The 20830-nt window shown below is 42.3% G+C and overlaps 1 protein-coding gene across 2 annotated transcripts in view; it reads right to left on the reverse strand.

The window, feature by feature from the left end:
- Positions 1 to 19102, reverse strand: part of CCBE1 (collagen and calcium binding EGF domains 1) — a 102002-nt gene extending 82900 nt beyond the window's left edge. Inside the window, exons 1-2 of one of the 2 annotated variants that reach the window (XM_055698486.1) lie at positions 18889 to 19101; positions 18673 to 18753 (exon numbers count right to left, since the gene is read on the reverse strand). In XM_055698486.1, the coding sequence (XP_055554461.1) occupies positions 18673 to 18753; positions 18889 to 18989 (182 nt within the window). In that variant the 5' untranslated portion in view covers positions 18990 to 19101. Of the gene's footprint in view, positions 1 to 18672; positions 18754 to 18888 lie in introns of both variants that reach the window. The other variant, XM_055698487.1, reaches the window with a different exon arrangement.
- Between the last annotated feature and the right edge of the window lie 1728 nt (positions 19103 to 20830).

A 20830-nucleotide genomic window follows, 5' to 3' on the forward strand; every position in this document is an offset into this window, starting at 1 on the left:
TTTTTTTTAAATGTGCAAACAAAAAAAACCCCACAAGCTAAAGTCCACTGGTTTACCCTTCTGTAAAATTTTTCATCTAGCTCATTTTACCTCCTGGCCTTAGACTTGTCAGGTTGTTAAACTGACACAGAATAATTTCCAGGATCTGGAAAAAGCCATTGGCATTGTTTACTAGTTTTTCTATTTGTTTTAGATATAAAGTCACAGAACTGTCATGATGTGATACATGCCTAAATCGAGTACCCATGTGGCTGCGTTACTCTGAAATTATCTCCCAGTACTCTGGAGCCCTCCTTGCAGTTAGTCACCAGCTCGTGTTTCAGCTATTTCTAAAGAGCCGTTTATGACTGTATCTAGCTCTAAGTGTGTTGGTAACTCTCAAATATTTGGCAAGCTTGGGCTTCTTTCCATTAAACGATCACAATGCCTTTGAAGGTGGTCTACCACCATGACTCATGGTTGAGCTGTCCTTCACTCAAGTCCCAAGGACTTCAAAAATAATAAGAAGGGCAGAATCTGCCCCAATAAATTTGGTATTTGTGGTAATGACCCTTAAATACAGAAGGTCAAGAGAAAACAGCTCTAAACATTCGGTTGGAAGTTAAGGGGATGGCTGGGATGTGTTTGCTTTGACTGCATCCTGCAAATCCTCATTCCATAGTAAGATCCTGCTTAGATTAAAAATCATCTAGACTGAGCAATTTTTACACACTGCGGAATGTATAACCATAGCCTCTCTCTTTCTGGCCGTTGGGTCATTTTAAACTTGGAAATAATTTTTTCAAAGCCTGTACTTCTTGGCTGAGAAATACACGGAGAAGTTCCATGAAGCAGAAAGCTCATTCTAATAATGCTAATTATCCTGTTTCAGATCCCTGTTTACAGTAGTATAGAAAGGATGTATTTTGTCTTTTCACGTGGCCTTAAGCAAACCCGGGGTCTGACCTTGCAGCCTCTGGAACACAGTCACGTCTGTTGGGGAGATAATATCTCTCCTGTTGCTCCTGTATCAGCTTTCTGCTGGCATCGGTTCAGGTCTTCTTAGAAGAAACAACCCCCCATTTCTCAGCCCTCAGCTCTTTTGAAGCTTTCATTGGGGCAACTGCTGCTTTCTCAGTTATTCCAACTTTAAGGGTCAGTGGAGAGTCAACCTCCAGGTCAAGTCTTTGCTCTGTTACTATTCAGTAACAAGCATCTGTGAAAGTCACCTAAACGAGACAACCCACCTCTTCACTCTCCTAATGAAAGCAAGCAAAGCTGAAATATCCCAACCTGTATATCAGCAGCCTCTGGATCAGATTTGAGCAGGCAGCATGCATACAAAAAGTTCTCTTTTTACATGTGTCTTGAGACACTTAATCCCAAAACTGCCACTTGGAACAACTTCATAAGGGGCAGAAATTCTGTTCTTTGAACAACATCATGGGCTATTACCCAAAACTGTATCCCTGGGGATACTATATGGCTGACACTCAGTTCTGTGGTCAGGTACTGAGAAAAGCATACTCAAACACTTCACCTTCAGAAATGACTACAATAAAACACTGTTAACTAATTAAAAATCTAATTTTTCAAGAATTCGTGCACAGTCATCACATTAAGATTCTAAGTCCATTTCAGTTTTTGAATTATTCTGTACAAAAGACTTACCATCATTTAGGTCCATGAAAGAGAGCTGGACATTTTAAAAAAACGCAAAACATTATCCCACTAGGATTCAGAAGGAAAAGTCAACATTCAGGGCCAGACAAAGCACGCTCTGCTCTAAATGTGTATTAGTAAGCTCCTTGGGAAGACCTTCAATTTAAACACAATTCTGTTTTATAGCAAATATTTTCTATATTTCCTTGGTTTGTTTGTTTCCAGGGCTATTTGTTCCATGTTAACAATGACAAGGGAGACATTCATAAAGAGACAGCACCATCACAGGATGTTGAGCACAGCTATGGAAGTCATTCAGACAAGAGATAAGATTTCCCACGTTCACCACTTTCAATAACAAAGCCAGAAGGCCAGCCAAAACACTGGAGAGGAAGGAGCACCCAATGCTACAGCACCAGATCGTGATTTGTGAGACAGAGGATTTGCAGCCTGCAGAAGTCGTCAGTGGTAAAACCACAGGCACTACTGCAAGTGTAAGGGGTAGAGCTGGTGTCCCTAACAGCCCACCTGTGCTGACCCTAAACACCTCCATGCTGGAGTAAACATGACCACAGCCTGGGGGGTGATGGTTTGTTAGATGTGAGGGTGGCACTAGCACCTCCCACACAGGCTAGGAATGAACCGGCTCAGCTTAGCCAACTAGACAGTTGGTTACATGACAAACATAAGGAAGAAAATTACTCTGCACACAGTTTTGCAAGCTAGTGAAAGCATCTGAGCTATGCAACAGAGGGAAGACAACTTCTCCTGGTTAGGTGCTTGCATATAGAATGCCTGCAAGGCCCATCACCATGTCCAGAATTCCCAGTGCAAACCAGTTCCAAATCCAAAAGCTGATTTTCACATTAATATGGCACTACACCCTAACAAGACCAATGTCTTAAAGCTTGGTACTTAACATCACTCAAATAGCTATATAACTTTTAAACCAGGACTGGCTTGTACCCTTCCAAGAGGGATGTTGCTTCTTTCCATCTCTAAATGGCTTCCCTCTTCCCAGCACATGGGTTGTCCCTGTTTCTGAAAGCCTTGTCCCAGGTGTGACTCCTTGTCCTTGCAAGTTAACAACCAGAAATGCACCGGCTATTTGAGCTGAGGTCTCACCATGGGTTTGCACAGTAGTATTAAAATTTTCTCACCCTTACTGAAAATACTTCACTGTATATGCCGTGGCACCACACTAACCTTTGTCATTTCCAGTTCCTGGTTGTCCTATAAACAGACTTTTCCTTCTGTGCCTTGGCCAGCTGATGAGCCTCTCACTTCCAGCATCATCTCCTGATACAGGCAATTGCCCCAATACTCCCACTGGGCCAGATAAACTTATTTTATCTGTGACAAGCTGCCTCTTTAAATAATACATGGAACAGCAAAGAGTTTAGGTAATCCCTGTTGGGGATCAATTCCTGCCAAGTTTTGATCACTATTTATTTTCTCTCATTCCCAAACATCTAAGTACCAGAGGAGATGATCCACCAAGCAAGGGCATTAGGAAAGCACAAACATTCCAGCAAATGCACATATTCCTCTGGGAAAACACTGGAGCAAGTCTGACTGGAGTGACATCTCTAAAGTGGACAGAAAATGCAGAGTTTTCTCCACCAAGATGCACACCCCTTGGCTCTTCTCAGATGACTGAACGAGGGGCCTTTCAGAGCAACTCCTCATGGTTCTGGATGCCCCAGAGGAAACCCTGCCTCAACTTTCTCTCTGAATCCTAGCAAGAAGCCCACAGGTCTAAAAGACACCATTTTCAGCTTATTTGTTCAAGTTAATGAGCTTTTTGCTCTTTACCACCTTGGCAGATTGGGGGTTTCAAGGATGCTCATCCTGCACCTCTGCATTTCCAATTCCAATTTTCCATTCAAAATATGTGCATCTTTACATTTGTGATCAGATTAATGTCTTTAATTTCCTCTCAGGCTCACCCCATGGTACCATGTCAGACAGCACAGTATGATGAGCTGTGAGGAGGACAGTGTAATCCTGCCATGCCCTCGTGCTGGTGGGGCTTCTCCCTGCCAGGCATTCCCGGTTCCTGCTTTGGCAGACTTACACATTCTCCCCAGACTCCTGATAAAGCTGAAGTGTTTTCCATCTCTCTGCTTACTTGCAGCACTGTTTAAGAAAGTTAATCTATTTGCAATCAAATACAAAATAAAACTTTGAGGCAACTTTGCAGCTATCTGTACAGAACTGCATGAGTTAAAAGTCACACATCTAGGAAGGAAAAAAATGCAGCCCTGTAATCAAAACCATTGCTGAGATTCTTGGATAATTAACGAGGGAAAAGAGAGAGTATGTTCTACATTGGCATTTGGAAGCAGCATACATAACCTTAAAATTAAGCGTCTTTTCTGCTCTCTGCAGTTCAGAGATACTGATAAACACAGGAGAATTCAGAGAACTGGGAGAGTGATCTGAGGGTGAGGGAATGCAGAGCACCAGGCTAATTGCCTTGTCAAAGATACTGAACACAGACTTGCTCATATTCTAAAATGAGAATGTAATCTCATGTCATTAAGTTACAAAGTGCTACCACACACAGGAATTAATTGATCCTTATTAATCTTTTATTCCATATACCCTCTACTTGGGCACAGGTCCTCAGATGATATGTAGGCATTTAACTCCTATCAAAATCGATGCAGTGAAGCATCCAAATGGTTTGACCATCTGTCCCTCAGGGCATCACGGGGCTGAGAATAAATTTATGCTGATCTTGACATGACAGGCCTATAAAAACAAAGGCCTGCTTATAGTTTTTAGTGAAGGTACACCAGTCCACTGAAAATTTCCAACATTTTAAAGAACTGTACATCTTTTATTTATTTATTTACAAGCAGCCAAGAACTGCTGACAATATAAACAAATTATGCAATAAACAAGTTGGGTTTTGTTGTTTGTTTGTTGAGTTTGTGTTTTTTTATAATCCTATATTACCCAGAATCAAAAATAACTGTAAAAAAATCAATGGTGAGACAGGAAAGTGCTAAAACCCCAGAACTTAATTGGTCATGTGCAACAACTTCTGAGTTAGATGGATTTTTGTAAAATACAATCAAATTACTTCATCCTGAAGGGAACTGGGAGACGTTTCACAAAAGCTGAATTCCAGGCGCTAAATCTCATTTTCATCATCACTTAAAGCAGCATAAATCTAGAGAAGCTCAATCAGAGACAATGGTGCTACATCCAGTTTGCACTGATGCTGCAGAACAGGTTTTGCCTCTAGCTAACTTTTTTGTTCACAAGAAAACAAACACAAGGTATTCTTGCTGTCTGGGATGAGACGGTAATTTATGTAGCATTTTTATGTGTACATGCTGTCATATCTCAACCTAAACTGATTCCAAGATAATTCACGCTCTGCCATTACAGACAGCTAAGACATTTCCAGAACCTTCCTAACTTCAACAGCTAAGATGCTATATTTATAAATAAATTCCTTTTGTTGTGATTTTCAGCTATATGCTGTAAAAGGAAAAATTAAGGGCTTTGTGGTTAATCCTCCTTCTAAACATGGACTTTAAGAAGGGAATGGCTGACTATCCAACTGTAGCCTATGAACTACCTTGGAGCATTTAACAGAAAAGTATATTGTGGAAAATTTACTTTCTAAAAAGGAAATAATAAAAAAAAGATTTTGTAAACAGAAGTAATAAAGGCTTACTGTAAACAATGCAAACAAAAAACAGTAGGTGCCTGTGCCTCTCAAAGTCTTTTAAAGATAGTGCATTTAGTCCAAGTAAAGCAGGCAAATAAGCCGCCATGCTGTATGTGTCTTGTTATTTTTACATGTTGTCAAATAATAATAAAAAAATATCTTGCATTTACTTGTAAAACTCAGGCTTCAGTAAGAAGGGATCAAAAAAAAATGTTATTCCCTCCAAGAAACTAACAGTTACACTTCATAAAGATATCATGAAAGCTTTCAGGGAGTCTTCCAAAGAGAGATCATCTTCCTGCTACAAGGTAAAAGATGGAAAAGTATATTCAAAGACTCTCAACAACTTAATTTTCCCTCCAGTAACAAAGAAAAACTTGAAAGTATTTAGTCTGCAGTTTAGCCATTTTAAAAATAAAGCACTATTTCTAACAGAAGCTAGCATCTACTTTTGTATTCATCAAGAACCTGCTCCTCTAAAGAAGCCTTCCTCATAATCAGACTTTTTTTTAATGCTTTATAAATGGTCCTAAGAGCTAAAGTTTTCCTACCTACCGAACAAACAAACAAAAAACCCCAAAAGAGTAAAGTAGCTTTTAATTTAGATTTCGCTGTCCAGCTGCGTATCACTCATTTGACACTGGAAGCTTCTGCTTCTCTCTGCCATTATCACCAGGTAGCTTGGTATGATGTAGGGATTCGTGGTCCAGGTCTTCCCCACAGCAGCCCCATTTAGCTAACAGGGCAATCAGGGATGTTACCATTTGATTAGGACCACTTCTGAAACTCAAGTTCTCAAGCATTTCCCATAAATACCAATCATGTGCCTTGAGAGAAAGACTTTACATAGACTTTTCCAGTTCTCTGATGCTGCTTTGCAGCTTTTTTTCTATGTGTATCCCATCGTAGCAGGCAGGATACTCAATCTTTTGAAACAGTTAATCTTCTCACAACTGAGACTGGATTTCAGTCATAAACACTTCTGTAATTTTTCATCCTCTGGGCTATTGTGTTTCCAAGAAGAAAGGTCATGATGGCATTTAATTAAAGGATTGCTATATTTGGTTCTTTCTTCCAAAAGAGAAGCCCTACAGAGCAAAGCAACAAATTGGACAATACAGAATACAGCCAGGATCTTCGGCCCTAATGCGCAGTTAAGAATATGAACATAGGAAAGTTTCCTATTTCCATCCTGAAGATATATTTCTCCTACATTAAAACTTTGTCAAGTCCTTAAGGAAAATTTCTTGGAACATTTTTCTTTTCATTGGAACAACTTATAAACGCAATGCCTGTAAGGTCAATGAAAATGTTTGAAGTTTCTTTTTCCTGGTACTTAAAAATACCCAGCAGTCCATATTGCAAACAAGGATGTGTAAATAAATATATGTGTACATATTAGCCATTCTTGCTCCTGACTACTTGTTTTCTGCTGCTCTTTTCATTCTGCCACAGCTATTTTCACTGGAGATGTTCCAGTGATGTACCATTAGCTTACTCCCACTGTGGAAATACTCTGGATATTTTTGCAACATAAGAAAACATCACAAAAATCTAATTTATCTCTTGGTGGATATGAAAAAATATATTTTTTAAAAGGCGCATTTTTTCTTATCTTGTACAGTAGCATTTTGTTGAACTGGAATGACAGCAAACCACCATAAGTAAATAAAGCCCAGCAAGTTATTTGAAGATTCGATTTACAGCGACCTTCTTGGCTATAAGAGGAGCACTACATCTTCAGCATAAGCTATCAATTTCTTTTTCCTGTAAGGCATAAATTAGGCTTTTCCCTCCACTTTATAGCTAGAGAAGAAGCCAATAACGACCATAGTAAACCTTAGTGGGTAACTGAAGGCAGAATTTAACATGATACAGCTCCTTGAGGAGCACAGAAATTAAGCCCAGGATCTAGAACTACAACTCAACTCCTGGCAAGCCCATCCTAAGGTTAAACAACATTGCCTCCCAGGATCACAGTGCTCCCACTGATGTAAATCTGGAGGGGCACTGTCAGGGACCCTTCCAGGCACGCTCAATAAAACTGCAACTCAAATACGGGTCAACGTGAGGACAACAAACAGCACAAACAATACTCTGGCCAATAAACTCAGCTTGGAAAGTCAAGCAGAGAACTGGCTTCATTGGTAAGACACATTCAATCTGCTTCAAAAAACGTTTTGCGTTCTTTCTTACATGGAACGCTAAGAAGAATTATAAAGAATAATTCCCAAACTGATGCACTTGGTAAAGGTCCAGGGAAGTCAGCAGGGCTATGGAAATGCAACCCTCTGCAAATATTTTCATACAGCATCTTTAGTGCTTATGCAGGGGACCAAAAAAGCCATCCTCGAATGTGGGTGAGCTTCTAAGAATAATCAAGTAGGCACCAGTCCTGCCAACACAGTCATGTATGCCTCGTAGTCTTCTTGAGCTCCTGTGCCACACAGAGAAATTTCTGCAGGAAAAGGACCTAATTTAAGATCAGATACAAGGAGAAGGTTTGAATGGATTTTGAATCTAACTTGAATCCAGAGAGGAGATGCCAGGAATACAGGTTTCTCTTTATAAAACTTCTGTGGGTGAAGTTCTTCACTCAAGGTGTGCCACAGCAAAATTTTCATTTCTCTTTAAAAAGTTTTAAAACTAAGGGGAAATAACACATGTCAGCTTAGCCTGGAGGTTAGCTCTTTCCCTTTCTCCCCGTTGACCGTATACAGAGAGAGCTGACTGAGCCTGGACTCCCAAAGCAGACTCCAAAATGTCTGAGAACTGGGAAGTGTCAGGTTGTCCCCTGCTTCCCACCCTCATCCCTAATTTACTGGGTTTTGTCTGGAAGAAAGAAATGCGGGGAACTGAAGGGTGGGAGCAGCAGGGAAACATGCTCAGAAGTAACAGTTTTAGTACCTTCTGTTTTGCTATTAGACAAGCTACGAGGCAAGCAGGACAAGGTAGAATAAAAATGTACCCCACGTTCTCCATTTTTAATCACATTCCATTTGGTGCTTCTTCGTTTTAACATTTCAAAAGCTTGACATGAGAGTTTTTCCAAAAAAGAAATCAATGACCCGTTTGCTATAGGCTCCTCATCTCTCAATTTTGAAATGTAAAGCATTTTCACCAACTGCTCTCTGGACATGCATTTGTAGCCTCCAGGCATTAGGAAGTCCAGTGGAGTAGACATACACTTTCCTCAGGAAAAATAAAACAAAACAAAACAACCTAAGGAGCTTGAAAAATCCAAATATACATCAAACCAACTCTTCTACATCTGCCTAATCAAATATACTATTTTCCATATACACGGCATACTATGTAATATATTGAGAAGCCAGCACCTGAGGCACCACGAGAGTCACAGTCTGAGCCAATGCCTGCCCGTAGCCTGTCTGGGCCATCGTGCAGACCAACAGCCCAACCACGTCTGGGTTCATCATGCTACAGATTTCCAAGCAAGCGGGCAGAGGTCAGCCTAGACTGCCAGGTTGTCTGTCTGCCACTGCTGCTCGCTCCAGCATTTGGAAGCTGCAGTTAAAAGCATGCATCCTCAGGAGGATCAAGCGTTTACCAAACAGTAGCCCCGGTGACCCCTGGTCCCTCAAGTCTCTCACTCCCCACTTCTCAACCACTAAGATCTACCAAAGACCCTCAACCCCATTTTCACTTTTTTTTTTTTCCTCTCCCCACAGATGCTATTATAAAGATTAAATAATTTTCCCTTTGGCTATTTTTGTCTGAGTTATAACTCATTTGAACTCTCAAAGGCAATAATCTCTAAACTAAGGGGTTTTGTCAGAATTCCAGAGAGCAGTATTTAGGAAACGAAATAGCTTTTTTGGTGCAGCTATGATAATAAACTCTATCATGAAAATTGAGTATGATAATAACATCTTGTTGAACAGGCAAGATGTCAGATTCACAACATATATTAAATGTGTTGAATGTGATCACAGAGATATTAACATTCCACTGAGGCACTGGAGCTCTGGGCAGGAAGTTATTTACAACGAAATAATGCATCCAATAAAGTTATTTCCTCTATCTCATAAAAGGAATTCTGAGCATACTTTTTTTGGTGTGTTTTCACAAATCTCTGAATTTTCAGCATTCACCCATTACTTGTGAAATACTGTGATAATATTACATGTTCTTCATCCATTTTGCCAACTGTACCATCTAACTTCTTGGACTTACATGACTTGCTATGGAGAATTAGGGGGTCACCCTTCCCCCCCAAGGGAGGGTAATCAGCCTGTGAAGCCATCATGAGCACTGCTGTTTTACATCAGAAGCTATGCACCACTGATTTCTCCATAGCAAGACTATCGTCATACACTTGCTAGCCCATATGATTATTGTCCTACATTTCTTCAAACCCTCCCTAGTATAATTTGCCTTTGACTTATAATAAGCCTATTCATTCTCCAAGAGCAATCAATTTTAAAATTCAGATTATAGCTTTGATTTTGCCTCTTTCCCACTTAAAATATTGTGTATGCACTGTTTTAGCTCCCAGCCCATTTGAAAAGGAGGGAGAAAAATTGTTTGATGTGCATTTCGTACTGAATGGCTGCTAATATTAATATAGTGAATATAATCACTGTGTATTTCACCTTATGTAAATTGCAGCACAGACCATCAATTACAATGGATGTGGTTAGAACTTAAGTTTAAAAAAAAACCCTGAAGTACATGTTTTTAATAGCTGGATGTATACAAAATACTATACAGTCTTGTACTTCCATTTTTTGAACCAGGATCAACAATGAAATCAACACAACATGATGGAAAACACTTTTTAAGCAAGAAGCATTTTCCAAACACAACTAAGCTCTGAGATTACTGTCTGCAACTGAAATTGTTTTTCTCTTCAACCGTTAAACAGAGCTACCCTCAAGGAGATGCAACCAAATTGCTTTCTTTTCTGAGGCCAAGAAGAAAATGAGTCAGCACTGTATGGATTCTGCTCTCCATTGTTTCTGCTTATAATTGGAACAACATTCCAATTATAATTGGAAGAAATGGCAAAGTAGAGCAGTACAGTGACATTTGCTACTGTTAGTTTACCAAAGAAGCCACCATTAGTCTGAAAACTGAAGCTGAGCAAACAGAAAATGGGCCACAGAGAGAAAAAAAATCTGGAGTAGAATGTGTCAGAAGTTTTTTTACTGTAGATCAAAGTCAGCTCTGGATATTTGGATGGTAGGCACAAGTCTCAGCCTCTTAGTTAAGCACGAACTTTAAACAGCGGAATCCTGGAGTGCCCCATATGGGTCCATAGGAGACGTAAGCCACACACACGAAGGTCTCCAGGGCCGACATTCTCCTTGTCACTGATATAGCCCAGAGCAAGCCCTCTGCCATTGCCAGCAGCTCCAGCTGAAGTGACATTGGTATTGAACCTCAGCAGCAACTCACACATTGAAAGAAAAGTCATCTCAGGACTCAGGGCACTGCCGTGGAGACACAAATAAAAGATTAAACTTCAAGTTGTGACAATTCAGCACAATCTCAATGAAACCCAAAATCGCACGGGCCCCAAATGGCCTGCATTGCACAAGAGTGAGTGCAACCTGAAATCTGGTATATCCCAGGTACGGTGTCTCTGCACATCTGCAAATCAGCGGTACGGGCCACACCAGGTATCTCGCACAGTGCTCCCCCAGGCATGCAAGGACAGAAAACCAGGCAAGCATAGCAGAAGGCTCAGAAAACCTGTTGCCCTCGTGCTCTTTGTACTAGGCAATGGCTTTCACAGCAGAATATGGGCAATCCCATCTTATCTGGGACGTCTAGCAAGCTCAAACTATTTTTCCAAGTGTAGTTTAAATATTCTGTGTTCAACTACCTCACAATAATTCTGTGCAATAACAATGAACAAAAGCATTCTGAACTGATCAAAGACTGAACAATTTAAATGTCTGCCTGTGAGGTGTTCCTCCTGCTCCCACACAGACCCATGCTTTACAGACCAGGACAGAAATTTTCCAAACTGAGGAAGGAAAGAAGGGGACAGGCTGTCAAGAGAAGGTGCATCAGCTCCTGTTGCTTAGCTCCAAGTCTAGTTGGGAGAACAGGCATCATCCCCCGGATTCATGTGTGTATGTTTTCATTTGGTTTTGGCTGATGTTTGGTTGGTGTTTTTTTTCCCCTGGGTTGTACTTAAATAGAAGCCTGGAAGCATTTAAATTATACTTCTTTGGGGAGTGATTACCTCCCTTCCACCATACACATATCTGTCACACAAACCACCATCAAGATGTGATTTTTCTCTTTTTATGTCTATATTAATTCTTTTTTTTTTTCTGCCTGCTCCATGCCCCTGGGGTTGGATTTTTTTTTTTTTTTCTTTCTCTTCCTTGCTGCTCCATATGTTTGTCCTTCCATTCCAGCTTTTTCTGTCTTGCCTATCTGGACTGCAGTCAGTACAGAACAGCCCAGCTTGATGGGTGTCTATCACAATGGGAGCGGTAATACAAGTATTAATAATGTCCTGCTGTTAGCAAGAGAGACTGCAATCACTTTTTTAAGGACAAAGCAGCCTGACCTTAGGGAGCATATACAATACTTAGGATAATTGCAAAAGTCATATTCCCTTTGGTGGCCTATTTTTATTACATATTTCGTATCAGCCATGGGAGGCCCTGGGGCTACTATTTTGTTTGTCTGGAGTCTCTGAGCTAGACGATGTGCCCAGGAAAGTCAGTTCATATTTAACCCTATATTCTGTAGATGAAAACCGTAATACAATGCACCTGGATTTCATTATTGATCAAACCACCAAGGAGGGCACTTATCATAAAGCTCTTCGTTTGCGATTTTTATAATTCTCCAAACTGCTTTGATCTGAACTTCAAAAACTTCTGGACTACATGAACAACCATTTACCAGATCTCATCCTTTAATTGTAGCACATCCTACCTCAGTGCACCACCCGCAGTAATCATGCAGTGTTCTGAGAGATCATTAATTATATTGGTTCATTTTGGAGTGAACTGGCTGTACAGAGGAGACACTGCACGGTAAACCGACAGCAGCACCATGTTTTGCTGCCGGAGGCTTTGCTCCAGCCAGCAGCATCCACATTTCCTGAGATCTCGAGTGTCCCTAACCTCACCAAAATTCGGTAAGAGCTAAGAGCCTCAGCACCTGAGACAGCAAAGTGACCCAGAAAGTCAAGGCCACCCAAATACAGCACAGAAACCTAAGACACATGGCACTTGTGTTACTCTTAACAGGCAGATACTCACAATGTGTCTCAGTAACTGGGAGCAATCTGTTCCCTTGGCAATCACAGCAAAGGAAATTGAATCAAAGGACTGACTGCAATCAGAACCATGATGCTTAGAAGTGCTGCTTTCAAAGCAAAAAATTCTAGGAAAGCTGGGGAAAATGTCTTACCATCATTGTAGCATATACTGTTTTGTAAAAAAGTAATGTACTGAAGCAGAATCTTATTTATTTGTACGTACAAAAGTCTGCATGTGGTGACAATTTCCAGGGAGATTTTTTTTAAATTTATGTATAAAACAGACAACAAAAGCTTTTTAACTAGGGGAATGTTGTTGCATCTCTTCACAAACACCACAGTAGTGAATGAATTAATAGAATTAGTACTAGTGAGACTTGCAGAGCAGCACTCCTTCACATTGCAGAGCTGCTCAACACATTGTTTTCATGATGATGGTTTGATACGGAGTTCAAAAGCCCCAATAGCATATGCATATTCACAGGCTTCTTTGTAGAATAAGTAAACTAAGAATTTCTGACACACCTTATTTTCAATCCAATCACCAAGTGATGCTGCTGCAGCTCTTTTCAGTAGCGCTCACAGTATACATGGGCATATTTCAGGTGCTGATGGTACCCTGAGTGATGTACAGTTAGCAGCTCGTGGCACTTCACCACTGAACTATGTGCAAAGAAGAATTGTTCGTTTACTGAAGTGTAAAGAAACTCTTGCAGATGGGGAATTACAGACTTTGTGTATGTTTAGTCTTCTAAAACCAAAACAAAATTCAAAATCATACACTTTCTTAAATTTTCAACAATATTCCACCATGGATTGCATTTACCTGCAAGATAACTGGAGATTAAGCAGTACTTTGCTCTAATCAGATATTTTTTTGGTTTTACTGTTATATCAATACATCAATTGGGACTCTTTCAATTCTATTAAAATTGAAATGGTCAGCAAAACTTCAGAGAGAAAACATAACAGCAACAATAAAAAAATATCTAAAAAGAACAGTTCTAAGATGTCAAAATGTCATCCTTGCTTACTCCAGCTGAAAGCTTCAAAATTGTGCACAGCAATTATTTTCCTGTTGGAAAGCTCCGTAACATGCGCCTTGAGTATCTGGGAACCAGGAATTGCATGTGGTCCCCAAGGGCATATTAGCGAAAGTGCTGCTCTTTATGAAACAGGTACAATCCAACTTACTTGTGATTACTTTTATGTTTTAAAAACGTGCAAAATGATACAGTCTATTAAAATAGTAGGCTCCACCAGCAATATCAACATTCAAGACAGTAAAAAGAAATGCTTTTTAAGGCATGCAATCTCTGGTTACCATCAGAATTATGTAGGGTGTTAAGTATACACACATTCTCTTCTGCAACACATCTGAATTGTCTTTTTGTTATGAAGCGTAGCACAGTCTTTCCCAGCAAAATTTAAAACCTGAAATGAAGGGAGGGCTTCTGTAAAATACTTGTAGCTGCTAATTATCAGATGAGGAAGCTGACAACCTACATTGAAACCATTCATCCTATTTAAAAAACCTTCGCTTGCGAAATACTACAGAAAAAGTTACTGATTAAGTGCTAAACTGAGATTTAAGCTCCACAAAATGGGGCTTATTTGCAGATATATAAAGATTTGCCTCATCTTTACAAAGGTTTCACCATCATTAGCTAGGACTGTTCTTCCAAGCACTCTTATTCTAAACCTCCTACTACCTCCCTGGTCCCACAGAAGGAAGGGGCAGTCGCAGCTTCCATCGCTACACACACAGATTTAGGGTATCATATGTTTCCTTGACAAACTTGCACACTTCATTTTCAGCAAAAAATGCAGGAAATAGAGAGTGCTCACCATGATGTCAAAGAAGGGTGGATAATTACTCTCACCAGGTCAATAGCCTATTTGTTCAAAGAAATCAGTTTCATCAACTAGTTTAGTCAATTTTATTTGCAAGTTAAGAGGGAACTGACTAATAATTTCAGCTGAATAAAAGGAAAAAAACACCCTTCCCAGGCTATGCAGATTGAGGTTTAAATTTTCATCTGCCAACACATGCCGGTTTCCTTAATTTAGCCCTTTATTTTTATCAAAAAATTCTGAAAAGGAGCAAAACTATTCCTTTCAAGTCAATTTACAACAGTATTTAAGTGTCTAGTAGAGAAAGAGATTTGCACAGTTGGGATACAAATATTCACATTTTCCCATCTGTTTCATGCTTGAATCTTCCTACAACTGGCGATGGGCAAACAGCTTCCTACTAGCAGATGTTTCTGTTAAGTCTGTATATTGTCTTTCCGAATGATTTTCACTACACTCACTGAATTCTAACTAATACTTAGCTCTCCTAATATACAATAATTAGGTGATCAAGTTTTGCTGGTTTTTTTAAAAAGGAGCAACCCCAGTTAATAAATTGTAGCAGATTAGATGCGAGCCTCCTGAACTTGGAAGTGACGTTACCCCTACCAACCCCTTACTGGAACACAGCTACATAATCAGGGTAAGGCACAGGGATGCCTATTCCAGATGCTGCTCTTCCTTCTGGACCACAGGAACTATGTATGGTAGCACTGTTTAAAATGACAGTGAATGAAGGACCTTAATGAAAAGAGCTGCTGCTAAGATGAATTGTCACATGCAGGCAATAACAGACAAATGCACTGAAGAAAACCGCAGCAACATTCATGTAATTTAACATGGCAGCAGATTGTTCAAAAGCTGATCTGAGAGTGAAACAGGTTAACATCACGTTCAAATTGCTGGAGAAGACAGTAACACGTGAATGGGGCCTCAAATTCTCATGCTGCCCAAATTTCGTCTAATTTGATGAACCTTGCATACAGTATGAATTCAGTCTTATTGGATTATTACATTATCAACAAAGCTGAAGAACTTGTTCTCTGTACCTACATGATGGGGCCATTACTACTGGGTACTTTGTGCAGTTACATACAAGAGTTTAAAAGAGATTTGCGCTGAAAAGATATTGCACAAGCTCCCACTGCTTTTTGCATCTGTTCCTCTGTACACTTATGAAAATAAATATAGAGAATGTCTAAAAAAGTACAAATCAAACTAAGCCAAGGGCCAGACTGCACACATTCAAAAAGGAAAAATACATCTAATTATGTACAAGGTTGCTATGACCACAGGGAAAAATGTCAATATATTTTCAGCGCTTGGCCCCACTTTTGGCTTGGCCCTCCATTTGGCTCATCTTTATTCATGAATAAATCTGGTTAATTTTTTTTTTTTAAGAAATAATTTTTTTTATTAGAAGATGCTATTTTTATTGAACTTCTCTGCAAACATGCTGATTTTCATGAAAAATTCTAGCAGGAGGAATAAAAGGATAAAATTGCTTTTGGTCACATGCTTTGGAAAAAATTCTTCTGCTTCGAAATGTTGACATCTGATATTAAATGTACTTTTTTTATTTAACTAATTGCACAGCAGATAATTTGAAGGGTGCATGTTGCCTTACATCTGACGTGTTACAACATGAGGCAAATTTTCTGTAGGTTTGTTAAATTTCTATACAAAATGTACTTTGACCTAGAAAAGAAATTAGGTGTGTATGCTAATAGTGAATAACAGCTGATATTAACTACCCTTTTAAACTACCTCAGCAATGTATATAAATTACTATATTATTCATAATTATGAAATAATGTGAAAAAGCTGTCTAGGAAGATAAAAATTGAAATTTTGTAAGAATAAATATTAGAATACCAAACTCAAATTTCTCAGAAACCTGGAGTAAGTTCCCTGAAGCCACAGCTGAGTTTCTGTCCAGCTGAAGTTTTTAAAATGTTCGCTGTCTTTCCAGGTGTGAAAACTGAATCCTAAAGTACCTGAATGTCCTGTGAAATGAAACCCAGCTCGAGACACCACAGGATTAGTCAACACTTGCACTTTCTGTCATCTGTTATTAAAGAATCTTATATTAAAATGTGTCCTGCCAAGGTTAATCCCATGTGCCTGCTGGAAGCACACCTTGCTAGCAGGAGCAATGGCGACGTTGCCCTTTCTCTAAGGTTCACCATCATGGGTGGACGATGATGCTGGTCCACATCAGAGCATGGCATACCTCTGAGGGGAAAGACCAGTGGCACACCAGCACAGGTATCTCCTCCATGCAGAGCTGCTCTGCTGAGCCACACGCCTCCATTTCAGAGATGCTGCCCTGCTCTTGTGCATACGGACATCACCAAAGAGAGCTTGCAGGGTTGAGGATGGAGCCCTCCTCACCCAACCTTAAAGGTTAGACCTTGAAAATACATGACTACATGGAAACCAAGTTTTCCTTTTTTTTGTTAAAGCAAGGCAGGCTTAGCAGTCATAGATAAAAAAAAGATTTGAAAACATGAACCAAAACAGCTCAGAGTGCAATGCAGCAATTTGCATTGTTTCACAGTCTGTGCTAGTTTGGGATGGTGAATTCTGCTTGGGATTGTGCAGGGGGAGAGCTGTGGAGGGAGGGAGGGCACAGCACAACCAGAGCCCAAAGGTCAGAAATACCTCAGCAAGGATGAAAGAAAGTACAAGTGGGGCTTGGAAACTAGACAGAGTCCTGCTTTCTTTGCACAGTGGCCCACAGCAGCCTGTGGAGCCTATGAAGTCCTCATCCATTACATACAAAGCAGACCCACTTTGCTCAGACCGATTTTGGAACATGCAGTAACTAGCAGGATGGTCATGTGTCTGCTGCTTTATGCAGCTCACGCTCTGGCTCTTTCCTCCAGTAACTCAGCACAACCTTGTTCACCCTAGTGCTCTGCTCCCAAACCAGAGAAATGCTGCAGGTTCAACCAAGTACTCTCCTTCCCTGCAAAACCTATAGGCTGTCTCCAAAAAGCGCTGTGTGCTGCTGTGTGCTGCAGAGCTACTTATAAGCAGGCTGCGCCTCACCTTCACAGGGAGAGGAGAGAGAATGTAAGGGAAGCAGGGAAGGGTGGTCTCCAATCCCCCCAGAGCTCTTCCCAGGGGCTGTAAGGATAATGCTGCTGAGAACTGGGCGGTGGCATGACAGCTTCCCAGGTGGCTGTGGCTGCTGGAGGGCACGCATCAGCCCCAAGCATGTGAGCAAGGGACAATGCTGCACCATGTGCCTGCAGCTCTCTGGTAATTATGCCCCAAAAAAAACACTCAGGGAAGAAATGAACAATCTCTGTGAAAACTTTTCACAAGCATTAATGTGCTTTATTGTATTTTTGGTATACATCAGTGGCTCCCTGCCATACACAGGCATACACAGGCAGGCAGAGCACAGTCACTTCCACAAAGTAACCTCTCAGAAGAAGCAGTTTTCACAGATGAGACGTCTCATCTGTGGGGATGGGACTAATCTGGGGACATCAGTAAAACGATATGTGTGTGCTCATACTTTGTATGTATTTCTCCAAAAGCACATGTACCATTGACTGTTCTAGACATTTGTCATCATTGAAACAGCTTTAAAAAATCTTCTGAAAAACAGATGTTTCTCAAATACACAGCTGAAAAATGAAAACTCAGGGTCTGATTCATTTTACTTAATTTGATTGGACTCTGCCGAAGTCTCCCCCAGAGCTGCTTGCTGAAGAAGTTACTCATTCTGAGGGTATGATTCATCTACCTAAATGTAAATGTCTTTCGGGCGACATGAGTCCAGCTGATCTCACGCATCACCCCGCAACTGATGCAGCTATAGCTCCAACGCACCCCCCCAGACACCCAGGTCAGCAGAAGCCCCTCTCACTCTACCAGTGACCGATGGCCAGGATACGACAAGCAAAGCCACATGCGCCTTCTCCAGCGATGCCTTTGAGGTGACATTTGCAGCGAGTTACTAAAACCTTTCACCGGGGCAACCGCAGGACTTGCCAAGGGAGATGCCGAACGCCGGAGGGATGTGACCAAGTTACCCGCTCCCCAGTGCGCGGGGTGGCAGACGTGCCGGGGTGGCTTAGCGCAGGGCACGGGGGAGGCGAACAGATGCCACAGCACGCCGGCCACCAACACGCATGTGTCCCCGCACCCCCTCCCGGGACGGCTGGTGCCCCCCCCCCGCTGCCGCCAACCCCCCGCCCCCCGCCCCCGCGGCCGCGGCGCTCACCTGAAGCAGGTGGTGAGCTCGCCCGTGGGCTTCAGGCAGGGATACCGGGTGGTGGCGATTTTGTTCTCGGAGCACACCTCCCTGCAAGGCGGGGGGGGGGGGGGGGCGGGTTATTAGAAAAAGGGAGAAAAAAGAAGGCAGCGGCAGTGGATGGGAGTGTGTGGGGGGAACGCACAGGAACAGGAGCGCGGGGGTCCGCGGCGGGGGGGCACCCACCTGTCGCCGTCCTGTGGCTCCTCCCGGTAGGTCCAGGCGTGCCCCAGCGCCAGCAGCAGCAGCAGCCGGAGCGGGGCCAGGCTGCCGGCCGGCCGCCCCATCGGGCCGCCTCTCCCCTGCGCGCCGCGCCGGCTCTGCCCGCCCCGGCCGGCAGCGGGGCTGCGCCGACCCGCCGCTCCTCCCGCCCCGGCGGAGGGCCGCCCCCCGCGGCCGCCAGATGTGCCCGCGGGGAGGGGCCGCGGCAGCCCAGATGTGCCGGCAGATGCGGCCCCGTGGCGGGGCGGGGCAAGGCGGGGCGGCGGCCAGATGTGGCGGGGCCGCAGCAGATGTGCGGTGGGAGTGAGGGGACATCGAAGCCCCCCGGCCCCCTGCCGGTCCCCCGGCCCGGGGAGAGGAGGGGTGCCTGCCGCAGGGCGAGCGGGCCAGAAAGTGACGGAGAGGTCCGAACCCAGGGATCGGCGGCTCTCGGTGCACCATCACTGATGCTTTCCAGATAGGCTTTATCTCAAATCTCTTTCCCAAAGGAGCAGAGCAGTTCAAAGCATCTCTGCTGCGATGGCTGTTTATCCTTGTGTACGGCTGCCACTTCCCCACCATTCATAAAGAGGAGATTAACAACGACAGACTTTGATAAAGTAGTGGGTCAGGTCTTGCCCACTGTACCATATCCGTTTTCGTTGTTGAACTGCTCGGGACCAGGGCAACAAACCTGCAAAACGATGATGCCTTTGCAAAATGTTTGGCCAAAGCATTGGCTTTGGTCACCACATAACTTCCTACAAATATGAAAGGCTCCAGGAAAAGGAGGGTGTGCAAATCAGCCTTACTAGCACTTTCACCTGTAGTATAACTCCTTTTACAGCCAGAAAAATTAGGGAAACATGAGCAACAGATTGTACTCCTATATTACTATACCCAGAAAAGTCAGGGATATGTAAGTAACAAACTGTAACTGCTCTATTAAACCAGCACAGAAGTAATAAAGGGCTGTAAGAAGACTCAGACAAACCCCCTTCTAATTTTTGCCCTGCCACAGGCAACATTTGAACAAATCATTTCACTATTCTGTGCCTCAGTTTCCCCTGTCTGTAACTGGAAGACCCCAATAGCAAAATCATTAAATAAATAAATAATGCAGATCTCCATATAAGAATCGGCTACAATTAAGCTGTTTAATCCCTTTGGTATGTTGTCCGGTACCCAGAAGGCGGCTAATGATGGATGGACCCTTACATGAGAAACTCTGGGACTTGTCAGAAGTTTTCCTTGACTTGCACAGTATCTCTGTCACCGCGGTCTGTGAACTGCCAGCTTCAAGGTATTTCTCTGCTCTAGGTGCTACTGCATATTTTCTCTACTTCTGTGCTCGGTTGAGCCAGGGAGTTCCGCATGTCAGATTTACACACACACACACACACGCACACCCACTTTGTTTTTGCTTTTCCTATTGAAAGAATGTTTTAGATGTTTATTCACAATTACTTCTTTTCCTTTATACAAATAATGAGTAAGCAAAGACAGGACTTGCTGTCCTGAAGCCAGAGAAAACTGTGGGTGTTTCTTGCAGACCTAAGCCCTCATCCCACTCAGACAGATCCTCCTGATGCAGCAACAACAGGAACAAAAGCGGGACTTGGGTGCTTAGACCCAAGTACTCAGGAAACACCTGTCTCCACATCATTTTCTTTACCCTCCAGCTCCAAGTAGAAAGTACCCAGTGACAAGGTCTGAAGTGGAGAGAGGTTTGCACTGCTGTAACCCCTGCCTTGTCTGTCTATAGATAATGATTTATTTTGCCACATTCCAGAAGTGGTCACAGTCCGTCCAAAAAGCTCAGTTTTTCAAAATTGAATCATACCCAAGCACAGAGCCGGAAAACTTTGGGTGATTTCCAGCCCAGACCCAAGTGTCATGATGTTGGAAGGATTCTGATTTTAAAAGG

This window comes from Falco cherrug, chromosome Z (assembly GCF_023634085.1).
Source record: "Falco cherrug isolate bFalChe1 chromosome Z, bFalChe1.pri, whole genome shotgun sequence".
Lineage (NCBI taxonomy): Eukaryota > Metazoa > Chordata > Aves > Falconiformes > Falconidae > Falco > Falco cherrug.